General features: G+C 35.4%; 1 protein-coding gene across 3 annotated transcripts; it reads right to left on the bottom strand.

The window, feature by feature from the left end:
• Positions 1-1,606: 1,606 nt before the first annotated feature.
• On the bottom strand, positions 1,607-11,608 carry LOC132170328 (protein NARROW LEAF 1-like). Of its 3 annotated transcripts, none has more exons than XM_059581266.1 (7): positions 11,351-11,608; positions 10,833-10,900; positions 10,015-10,521; positions 9,106-9,249; positions 4,143-4,383; positions 2,941-3,441; positions 1,607-2,436 (listed from the first exon to the last, which is right to left on the bottom strand). In XM_059581266.1, exons 3-7 carry the CDS (start codon positions 10,507-10,509, stop codon positions 2,000-2,002), a joined length of 1,818 nt encoding a protein of 605 aa, XP_059437249.1. In that variant the 5' UTR covers positions 10,510-10,521; positions 10,833-10,900; positions 11,351-11,608; the 3' UTR covers positions 1,607-1,999. The 3 variants fall into 3 exon arrangements, with proteins under 3 accessions (XP_059437249.1, XP_059437247.1, XP_059437248.1); XM_059581264.1 differs by having other exon boundaries at positions 10,833-10,936; XM_059581265.1 differs by lacking the exon at positions 10,833-10,900.
• Positions 11,609-12,562: the final 954 nt, after the last annotated feature.

Here is a 12,562-nt window from a genome sequence, read left to right on the forward strand (position 1 = left end):
ATATAGAAGGGCACCCTCCCCTTGTAAGTTGGTTTTCAATAGTGAGCTCGACCTAAAGTTTGTATCAGTTGACTCAATAATCAAAAACTCTATTTAATCTTCAACCAAAGTTAGATAGGAAGTTGAAATACATAGGATGGTCAAAATTTCGAGCAGCACGACCGATCCTTATATCCGAAATTTGTCTAATGGCCACTACTTTGGTTGCCAAATCTATATATAGATGCCATTGTGGCAACAAAATTCTAGCAATTTTTGCCCTTCTTTGACTTAAAATATATATATATATGGCTATGCTCACATATTAGTTTAAATAAATGAAAAATTAATTTCACAATTCCAATCCAATCAACAATTTACCTCTGCCATCGGTATCTATAGATTAATATCATACTTCTTGTATAAAAATTTTCAGTAATTTTGTTGTTTGAATTACTAACAATTCGAGTTGCTAAGGTCAAAGAGCTAACATAGGACACACCTGTTCGAGAAAATTTTGGCCTACCCACCTACTTGTTTGGATAAGTAAGCCTTATAGAGACTTTCTCTCACAGTTACTATTCAAATTGTTAGCAATCAAGATAGCAAATTAATCCTCATCATTGATATAAGAGCACTAGCAGTAGTTTCCCTTTGATTTTTCCTAAGTTTAGAGCACAAAACTACTTTTTACTTCCCTATGAAAATATATTTCATAATAGCTTCCTTTACCTTTCCCTATACAATTAAAATATTATTTCTTTACAAAATCCCAACGCAATTCCCAATTAAAGACAAAAAAAAAATGAAAGAGGAGAGAGGAAAGAGAAATGTTTATATTAAAATAATATATAGGAAACCAAAAAATGGTTCCCTACACATTGAGAAACACTGTAGTTACCCTTGAGGGTTGGTTAAATGTAAGGAATCTGATGTGAGTAAGTTTTTGTAGTTTTTTTGAAATTTTCCCTAAACATAAGGAAGATAATGACATATAAGGCATCTGTTGCTACTGCTCTCACACAAAAAGTCAACATGTTGAAACAAACAAAAGAGCAATCTTTTAGGGTTTTTTTTTTTTTTTTTTTTTGTTTAACTAATTGAATAAGGAGAAAAGGGTTACAGGGAATAGCAATCTTTTAGTTGATGGAATGAATAGAAGAAACACACCATGGAAAAACCAGTCCATTTCCATCCTTCAACCCTCAACATAGAGGTCATCGTGCACTGGCTTAATGATTAAGCAACATATGCTCAGAAAAACAATAATGGAAATCATTAGGCAACATGTGGTGCTGAAGCAATTGGCAATCTTTTCACTTGTATACATTCCATCACCACCACTCACCATGTAGTGTGTTTGTGTGTGTGAGAAGAGAGAAGAATGCATAAGTGGAAGAAAGTAGGTATGTCCAATTTTGTCCTCACTATACTTCATAAATTTGTAAAAAAAAATAAAAAAATAAAAAAATTATGGGCCTTCTAGAGAAATCCAGTAAGAACATTCCTCAAGGATAACTATGAGTTTGCTTTATTAAAAATTTAACAGTAGAGATACTGTCTTACAATTGAAAGGAAAAAAGAAAAAAGAAAAACATGAATTTGGAAGTAAATAAACAAAAGCCACTAGCCAAAAATAACATTTTACATTCTTATAACTTGCAGTAGCTGTTCATACTCCTCCTTGGGGAGTGCTTATGGTACAATGACTTTACCAAATGATACAGATCCAAGAAAAACTAAACACAAGTACCACCTACACATTTCTCTATGAAAGTATGAACATATATAACCTATTGTTGTAACCTTGACCAAAACATGCTAAAAAGAATGGTAATATCACCAAAGGATGCATGAACCTCATATTTTTGTAGCAGTTTTGACACTAAACAAAGATAATAGTGAAATTCATAATTTAAAGCCGGCAATTTGATGCCAGAATGGAGGAATAATTATGACTCATTCATTCATCATAAGACTCTTCCTCCAAGGAAAACAAGTCAATTTTCTTGCCCCCGATTCATTTTGGTTCATTGATGTTAAACGGGGAATTAGAATGCTTTCTTCTCTTTGATTCGGGCTCACCTAACTGCAAAGAAACAAAAATCTCTTCACCAGAGCCATTCCTCAATGCTGAGAGACTATTGGATTCTGGTTGATGATTCTCTTGGTTGTTTTGATGAACCGGAGATCTGCCCGCAAAACTTGAAATGAACTGGTGCTCCACATTTGGAGCTGTTTCAATCCCATTTTCTATGTGAAACTCCGTACGCAGGAACGGTATATTCTGTTCCTGATAGGACTCGCTTTCGACTGGAACTTGCTCGAGATTCAAACCAAGTGGTTCAAAGATCTCTTCAAGTTTATCTTTTGATTGCACCCGGTCAGCAGGAGATGACTCCCCAACTGTAGAACCCATCCCTGCTGCTGAAGCATTCATATGCTCTTGCAACGCACCTATATTACCATAAAACAATAAAGAAAGTATCACAAGTCAGTAATAAATATGCAGAAGATATTTTGGGCATGCAGAAAATATTTTGCCATCACATACTTCCACCCCTTCTCTCAATCTCTCAGCTGATAAATACCAACCAATCAGGCTTAGCAGTATCTTATCTCGAAATTTTCATCATTAAGCCCATAATGAGTACACTTATGGAAGGAGTAGCATTAGGCAATAAAGGCTATTAATTTCTACCTTTTCAATTGATGGATTTTCATAGTAAGATAACATTGCTAGAATTCAATCTACTTGTAAGAAATAACAATTAGGGCCAAGTCAGAGGGTCAACTGTAATTAAGTAATTAACCAAAACAATGTTTGTCCTTGCTTTGGGTGATATGAGAAGTATTCCCCTTCATTCCGCACAAAAGTGGTCACAGAAGCAACCAGGAAGCTACATACCAAAAAAGATAAAAATAAAAAACAAAGAAGTATGTTGGCACAGAAGCACAAACCTTGAAGCCCTTCACTGGTTGTGATGAGATCAAGTTCAAGGAGGTCAAGAAGGCGCCCAAGATCAACTCCACTAGTCCAGTTTTCTGGGGGTTGTCCAACTTTTAGTTTTAGTCGACCCCGGTTAGCCGTCCCACCCCAAATGATCCCAACCGGTCGAGGCTTCTCCCTATTCTGACCAGTTAAGAGAATGAGGCTTCCACTATCACCTTCAAGATCAAAGGTCTGCCGATTCTCTCCAACAACAAGAAAATCAGTAAAGAAACAAATCCCTTTTTCATCATTGTATTCTAGGGCATAGGCCAGTATGGTCCCAGTAGTCAACCCAGAACTTCTTCCAACTTTGACCACTTGCCTTCCAATGAGACTGTTAATGGGAGATTGCAAATCTATAATGTTGACATCACCAATCTCACCCACACCTTTAACAGATGTAGTTACGTTGTTCATGTTAAAATCTTCTGTAAAAGGTATGAAGGCCCCATCAGCTCGTACGAATGTTTCTGCAGGGGAACCAAATTGTAATAGGCATGTGTGGGGGTCAAAACGCAATAAGAAACCCATAAGCACATATGTGAAATTATAGAAAATCTTGCTTAGTAAGATATTCAATAGAAAAGGGACAGGTCCAACTAGGAAGGTATCCAAAGTAATCAACAGTTCTCCCAAATTTCAAAGTAAGCTTCACAGGTTAAACCAGCACAAAACCAATAGGTCCAAAAGAAAGACGATGATAGAGAGTTCTGCAGGCAAAGCTAAAAGGAGCCCTTTCCCTCATATTGCAGTACATTACAAAAAAATTCAATATATTTATGCCAAAAGTATTTCCTGCCTTGATGATGTTACACCCCAATCTCAGCTTTTACAAGCAATATCATTAAGTATCTACCATCTCTCTGAGAAATCAGCAAGTCATGAAAATCAAAACAAGCATTAGAACACTTGCTAGCCCCAGTCTTCTAATCTAATTTCTTATTCTTTTTTTGTTTATTCAAAGTCTTCTTCAAGAAGCATTTTCGAATCAATGATCTCAGCTAATTATTTTACAGAGCAAGATAGCACCTTCCTAGACTTTACTGAACCAGGGTTCCACAATGTGAGTCCTAAATTTATAACAAGCCCATAAATGAGAAGATCTCGCTCTTTGCTAATGACCCCATGGGTCCATGTAATTAATGACAACTGCAAATTAGAACTACATTACCTGGGTTTGTTCCAGCAAAGATGCCATACCAAAGATCATCCGTAATAAATGATGTTGCCCTCTCCACAGCACCAAGATACACTCCAGGTCCAAGGCTGGGTGGCAACGGATGAAACATTTTCTGGTTTGGGTAGTCCAAATCAACTGCCACATGGCGATTTGTGAGGAAACCAACCTGCCTATTTCCTGTTCGGCTTTGCACAATAGCACCCAAGGTTCCATATGTCTCTTGGCTTGCAACCTATACAAGTAAAAAGAAATTAGGTAGTTTCTGGAGCAAAACAAGACACGCGTCACTACTGAGCAACAGATCTCATTAGCAAAATTGAGATTCAGGGCATCGAAGAGAGTAAAGAACCTGGAAAAAAGATTGTAAACCAGTTTCATTTAAAAAGGGCAATTGAAAAGAATTAGACCAAACATACTACTAAATTAACATTGAATAGAAAAAAATAAAACTAAATAATGCCTCCACACATAATTAAAACAAAACATACTACACAATTTGAAGTTAAAAGATATAGCTAAGATAGAGATAGTTGGAAAGATAAACCATATTCTAGAGCATAATGACCACATTCACTTATAAGAAGAAACAACCACCAGCGTTTGGTGCAGCACCAGCATTTTGGTGCATTCTTCTTTCTTTCCTTGGTCTTTCATTCCGTCGTATTTCTAATAACTTATTCAATTACATCGAATTAACCTCTAATGCACTTTTCTTTTATCAAATCTCAGGGACATGGCCTAATCATGGAGGTGGTATTTTATCACGGTGTCGGATCCCAAGTTTTTATGGATTCCTTCTTTGTTACTGGGGTCGACCCCAAAGACATAATGTCTCAAAACGAGGAGGCCTAGCTAAGCTAGAGATAGTTGAAAAGATTAACTATATTTTAGAACATTATGTAATTCAGAAGTCACAATAATATATGGATGAATCACCAAAACAAGGATAAGAAGCTTTACAAATACCAAGCACTAGAGTTTGCCAGCTAAAGGAAGCAGGTAGCAGAATATAAGCGGCCACAAATCCTATTTCATAACCTTCGAAAGACAACCAAGATCATCAATGACTACCAAGTATCTTGGTTTTCTTTTTCTTTTCTCGTTCCAAGATTACTTGTTCACTAAGCTTCTGTCCTACCAATAAGTGATGTCAGCATATTATGGAAAATGATGGAAGAAAGCATTTGAAATTAATTGCTATATCAGGAAACTCATTTAATTGTTACAATTATGAGATTGCACACAATGGTTGATTTGTATCACATTTTTTTAAAAAAAATAAATAAAAATAAAAAAAGGAATATAAATATTCCACAAAATATGTTAAATTACCAGTTATCCCAAAAATAAATAGTGAATTTATTCATTTAATTATACCTTAACACACTCCCCCCCCCCCAAAAAAAAAAACAAAAACAAATGAGGCCCTATACATGAAATATTTAATTGAAATTAGAGGTAAATAAGAGAAAAAGAAAGCTAAAAACGGAATGAAGCTAATGATTCTGTGTAGGTTATTCCTCCTCCATTCATTAAATAGAAAAGCCAAAGTACAAGAATATCCTATATAATAGCTATAGGAGGACACCTCGCTAGGACACCCGGCCTTCTTCTACAAGGTTTATATATCACTCCTTATGCTCTTAGGAAATTACATATTATTCCACCAACATTTATATCTTTGCTCCAACCTAACATTTATCATGTTAAATCACCACTTATTCTAAAAAGCTTAAGCAGATAGAAAATTTTGAATTTAATCATTTAATTAATACTTAATCAAAATCCACCAGTCAATAATAAAAGAATACACGTCTAACTAGGTTGTCACAACTCAATTAGAAAAATTATAGGTTTTCATTTTAATAATATCCCTTGCCACCATCAAATTATTTCCTGATAAGTTGTACCATTTATTAAATGTGCAAGAGATAACTGAGAAATGTTTTGCCTCACTGAATCAACAAGACCATAAAATGATGACAAATCACTACTTGAGATATAATTGCAAAAGGAAATTTAAGAGAGATTCATTATCAAGACTACGTGGAATAAAGAATCTAGAATGAAATCAATTTGATTTGTTCATCTTCCTACCCTTAATTGTCTTGTTCTATGCTACCAAACTGCAAGCTGTGCAAGTTCATATTTTACATCATAAAACAATTTATTTACAACAATGAAGCTAGAATGGAATAGATTTGCATTCAATACTCATAGCCATATCAAAGGGCAAGAGGCAAACACATCTGTTTTCTTCCCACATGGAAAGAGTGCAAGTCTCAATGATGACACTAGAGTTATCCAGTGCAACATTACCATTTGCTAATACAAGCTTCCATACTATACAATCCCTCTCAAAGCATATATTGAGTAAACAATCAGGTCAATTAGAAAATGAAATTTATTCACTCAACTAAATCTCTTTAAAATAGGGCACCTATAAATAACAAACTTGTAACCCATTATGATGAAACAGAAAGAAAGGAAGAAAGATTCATGTCAATTGTTATGTTCATTACACACAAAATTATGATGTGTCGTTAATCACACAAACAGGGAAAAAAAAAAAAAAGATTCATGCCTACCCTAAAGCATAAAATTGTGGTGTTAATCACACAGATATCTGGAATCTAACTGTTGGCCATGCAATTATTCACCATGTAAGATAGCCAGGAGCCAGATTGTATTCAATCATATGCTGTTGGCATCAACAGCAATGGCAACAGGACCAAGGAAATTCTGGAAGAACCTTTTTTTGTGCTAACTTATTGAAGCAAACATAATATACTGATAAGAGAAAGGAAAAAAAATGTGAAATTGTTAGAAGTTGAGATCTTCTCATTGCTTCAGGTGAGTAGTTGTTACCTTCCCACTCTAAGGTGGTCCAGATCTGCCATTTAAACCGTGCTGATTTACAAATGGATATATACTGACTAAAAACTAAAAACTTCACTTTTTTCAGCCCAGAAATGAAGGCCACAATATTCCAATTCAGCCAATCACAGATAAAAAAAAAAAAAAGCAAAAAACTTGAAAAGGAGCTTAGGTTCAATATCATTTCGATTCAGCCAGAAATGAAGGCCACAATATTTCGATTCAGCCAATCACAGATAAAAAAAACAAAAGACTTGAAAAGGAGCTTAGGTTCAATATCATTTCACATTTCACTGGATGGATGAGGATGTATTTGTCAAAGGGCGGGAGGGTGACCTTGATCAAAAGTACTTTATTTTATCAGCCTACGTACTTTATGTCTCTTTCTTCCTTTTCAGTTGGTGTTGCCAACTGCATAGAGAAGTTGCAGCAGGACTTTCTGTAGGGTGGTATTGGTGAAGAGTTCAAATTCCATTTGGATAGCTAGTCTACGGTGTGTTCTCCGATCTCAGAATGAGAGTTAGGGGTCCATAATTTACTTTTGTTCAATTGAACTCTCTTAGGGAAGTGGCTTTGGCGTAATTTTCATGAGAGAGACGTCTTATGGAGAATGGTTGTGGATTCCAAATATGGCAGAGCGTGAGGTGAGTGGTGTTCTAATGATGCACACCTCTAACTTCTATTTAAGCATAATAAGGATGGTGTGGCCCCCCAATGTGTTTGTTTTCATAAATTTTAACAATAGGAAACACTCTTGAGAGAGCTTTTCTCCTATTCCCTAAAATTCTTAGAGTTTTCTAGAATTTATAGAAGAGTTGTAAGTTTTTGTGTTTTAAAATTATGCTTCTCACTACGTCACACAGCATCATTACCAGATCCTTGCATCCAGCTGTTCAAAACCAATTCTCACATATACTAGAAGAGAGTATATATAACTTATTTTGGTAGTTACAGGCCCGCTTTTCATAAAAAGAGATACAAAAATTTGATGCACTATCAAAGTGTTCCAAATTTTCACTTAATCTATAAAAAATAAAAATAAAAATTAATAGTAGACAAAACCATCAGTGTTCAAAATTTTCACTTTAATCTATATAAAGAAAAAAGAAAAACAAATCATAGTTGAATAAGCTAAATTTGTAACAGACGCTTAATTAAAAGGTTCTAGAACCTACCATCAATTAGCACAACAAAGGTTGAAATATAAACTTAGTAGTATTGTTTCAAGTTTAACAAATATCTTCATGATTCCCGTTAAAAATAGCACAACACTAGGGATAAAGAATAGTAATGAAAAGATAGTTTGATCAACAAAATGTAGATTTAGGGAAAATTTCCAGAAACTCCTTGTATGCAGCAAAGATTGATCAATGCTTTGTCATGGTATATTCCAGAATTCTCCAAAACTTGGTAGAGTTGCATACACTATCTTTTGTGGGATGCTGTATTGTGAATAGGGCAGATAATAAAGCACTCAAATCACCCGAACACAAATAAAATTGATAAACAAGTATACCTGCATACAACTTTTGCGCACTCTATTCCAGGATTTCATTTTTCATTGAAAACATTGAAATTACAATAAGATCTGACATTCTCATATTAAGTTCACAAAGAGAACTTTCAAGCAGCGACACAGTTACAAGATTTTATACACACTCATGGGTTGTTAATGTATGAATATTGCTAATGACCAGAGTTGGCAATGTATAGATTGATTTTTTGAATGGCTATTTAATGACTACAAAATCCAAATATTCCAAACTTGAATTGCTTCTCTCCACAATTTTACCAGAGTGAGGGGAAAAAATTAAGAACTACCGGTAGTCTTTAGACATATACTCATAGTTCAAAGTATCCAAAATTTGTCCATTTTGTTTACTCTCGACTCGTGCATTAACACAAAAAAATTAAAAATACTGAAGCACTGTCTAAAGCACTGATCCAACACCAAATTACCTTGCTTCTCTCAACAAAAACGACCTGTGCTCTACTCACCATCAAGTTGCATTCAAATGTCTTCTCTATAATTTAACAAGCACATAAAACAGGATTTTTGTTAAGAGAAACAAACTACCTGGGAGCCAGAACCAACACATGGATCACTTCCCCTCAAGCCATCTACAAGCTCTGTATATAATTGTTCTTTAGGAGTTGGAGCAGGCGCACCAAAATAGGAGAATTCCACAACATCCACATCACACCATACACCTCCTGGCCCCTGCCACAAATATCAAAAAGACACTTCAACTTTCAAAGTAAAAATATGAGCTCACTCCATATCGTAGCAAGCTTGAAATCTCAACAAAAATTTGATATTCAACCCAGTTTCATTTATAAAGTTGGAGATGTGTAACAGGTCATACTTTTTATATTTTTCAACCCCTCTAGATATTTAATGTCTTTCCAAGAGGTTGTTAGCAAAGGAAAAGGTGCCACTTGATTTCCTTGAAAGAGTATATGTGGGTCTAAGTTGGGGGGCTGCATGGGAAGAATTTTGATATCGGACAGTTTTATAAGAGAGGAAAAATGAATAGCAGATTGATGTTGTATGTGTTGTGGCAACTAGATGAGTTAGTATATCGAGTTTTGATCTATAGTTTGGTAGCTAGAGAGTTGGGTATAATTTCTGATACAATTTGAAAAAGGAAGTATTTCCTTGTTTGCTATTAGTCAGTGTACATGATTTTATAGAGGAGTGATACAGCAGTTAGGGAGAGACTTAGATGATTTATAAAAACGAAGAGAGAATCAAGGCATTTAAATCTATCAGGGAGTTGACCATAATTCCAACTATCAAGGCCAGCTAATAATTCAGAATGCAATTCCACTATGCCTTGTGCTGATAAAGAAAGGGAGATTTAGACTTCCAAAGGAGTTGAGCTTAATCTGGTTCATTTAAATCTTTATTCAAAAAACATATAACGAGATCATTTAAAGACACCTGAAAACCCAAAGCAAAGCCATAAGTACCAAATTTCCCCACCTCAAGGGCGGCAGGTAGACACTGGATGTGGTTGAGCCATTGCCTGTGAACTTTATGGGCAACAAAGACAAGAATAGCAGGGATATTTGTCAGGACACCCTTTCGGATTCGAAACCCAATTGCAGTGCCAAGACTAACTCGACGCAGGATCTTGCTATGAAATGCCCTAATGGTCATCAGCTCAAGCAAGGTGGTAGCTTGCTGCCCTGTTGGCAACCGCCCCAGAATTTCAGGCAGCACCTCCTTTTGAAGGTTTCCAAAGTAGTTTGCCCTATCTTCTGCCGCATCATTTAATCGACTTGAAGTAGGCCATGAGAAGTAGGCAGCACTGCTCTCAGAATGCTGAGGACCTGATGCAAAGGGTTGATGTGGCGATGAACATGAGAAAGGTAGATTAGGATAGTTGCAGTAGTTCCTTTCCAAATCTAGAGCTGATTCCTCGGATTGTGTTGATCCCGAGTGATGAAATCTTAAATCCAGTCTGTTCCTTTCCATCTTTCAGCTCTCCTACATAATATTCAATGCCTTAGAAACTTATAGTCATGAAACACTATGAAATTACGAGGTTCAAATTTTAAATTTAGCAATCAAGTCTATCAGAGGATACTTTTGAATTATGCCAACAAATTATACAGCAAAGAAGCATGATGATTGTTACACACTAAATTAACAAATATAAAACAAGTCCATTTAATCCACAAAAAAACTAATAAAATCGGCAAAAACAAATGCGAACTAATAAAAACTTAATCCAAATGTAAAATCTTAGAAGTTAAAGAAAATAAGGACCCAAATCAAGAGTACATGAGAGAACCTACAAGCTCGTCCTAAACAGTGAAGCTTCATGCTCTCCAACTTCCTCTCTCAGAGACGATACTAATACGAGCTGTGAAGGTCCATAAGTATGTCAATTTTCCACGCACTTAAAAGGAAGCCGGAGACCAACAATATTTGAGGACGCACCCAAGAAAGAAAAAAATAAAATAATTAGCATCTCCACCGTCTCCAAAGCTCAAATAGAAAATAAAATTTGTAAAAAGGTATATGAGAAGTGAGCCCGCAAGAAAAATGGAAATTTAATAACACAAATGCAGACCCAGATAGGCAAACATAAACATTTCATCCAGAAATATAATAGTGAAGCAAAAAGGACAAGTGAGGTAGCCACAAAGCTGGAAAGAGAGAAACACCAAAGGGTCCAATACTGTGTATAAAGAGAGAAGAAATATGAAAAAACCCAGAAGGCAAAGCATACCAAATGCATAGCTATGGCAAAAGCCCAGACAGAATATGCGAAAAAAATTGGAACTTGGAGGCTTATCCAGACAGAACTCACCGGTCAGCAATGGTGGAGCTGTGACGGAGGACTCAAAGCAAAGCCTCTTGAAGATTCTCATGCCCTAGTACAGATTTCTCGCCACACCCATCATCTATCAGGTAATCATCAAAGAAAGAAATTGACACCCTGCATAGAGATTGGTATTCTATGCCTGCAGGCTGCAGAAATGATAGTGTGAGAGGGAGAAAGAAATACACTTGGAAAGAGAGAGGCTTGAATCTAGAGAGAGAGAGAGAGAAATAGCACTATTTTTAGACAGAGAAGCAAAAGAACTATTTTTGTAGTATCTGCTAATTTTGTAGTATAATAATACAAAAAACTATTGAAGCAAACATAAATATTTAATTCACACTTTTCTCCTTTCCTCCTTTTTTGTGGACTTTTATCTTTTCTTTTTGCCTTTTGTATGGATCACAGCAATTCTTGGTGGGAGGATTTTAATGGAGGGGAGAGATGGGCCCATGGATTATATAGAGGAAAAATAATTTTCCTGAATCTCATTGATATTTAGATTGTTGGGGGTATAGGGGCCCATCCACGTTTGCTCCCCAAAAGTAGCACACCCTTCACCCCCAAATAATTCAATAATTCCCACTCCTATGAATGGTGTAGGGTAAGGGAAAAGATTGTACTCTTTTGTTCTTTTCACAATTTTTATTTTTATTTGTTTGTATTAATTTTCTAAATATTTTTTTACTTTTTATTTGTTTCCACTAATTTTCAAAGATAATATATATATATATATATATATATGATTCAAAGGGTTATATGTTTTGGATTCTATGATGCTTTTTTTTCTAGGTGATGTTTTGAGGGTATAATTAAAAGATTTTTCAAAGATTATGGTGGGAAGAATTTTAGTTGGTGGGGCATAAAGGAAAGACTTGAACAAGTGCCCTTCCTCCTATCCCTTAAATATCATTACCACTTTTACTTATTTCCTCTAATGGGTTTTATCTCAATAGTCAAATTATACACCCTCTTTCTCTCTCTCTCTCATATAATGGTGGTATGCTCTTTATTTTCCGTGGCGAAGGCTATCTTAATAGTAAACTTGTTAGGAAAAAATTGCCCAATTGTCTTTCTAGAAGAATCTCTCTCTCTCTCCAAGTGTCCCACATTTGTCCCTTACATTATCTTAAACTTTTATCAGTGACATTATCTTCATCCGATCTTTCAATTATTAAATTATGATCATTCTACTCGTAT

This window comes from Corylus avellana, chromosome ca2 (genome assembly GCF_901000735.1).
Source record: "Corylus avellana chromosome ca2, CavTom2PMs-1.0".
Classification (NCBI taxonomy): Eukaryota; Viridiplantae; Streptophyta; class Magnoliopsida; order Fagales; family Betulaceae; genus Corylus; species Corylus avellana.

Coding starts and splice junctions, on each gene's coding strand:
- LOC132170328 (XM_059581265.1), bottom strand. CDS start 10,509: ATGGAAAGGAACAGACTGGATTTAAGATTTCATCACTCGGGATCAACA. Junction 9,250..10,014: donor GTCTACCTGCCGCCCTTGAG/GTGGGGAAATTT, acceptor TATTTGTGGCAG/GGGCCAGGAGGTGTATGGTG. Junction 3,442..4,142: donor CTTTGCTGGAACAAACCCAG/GTAATGTAGTTC, acceptor GTTCCCCTGCAG/AAACATTCGTACGAGCTGAT.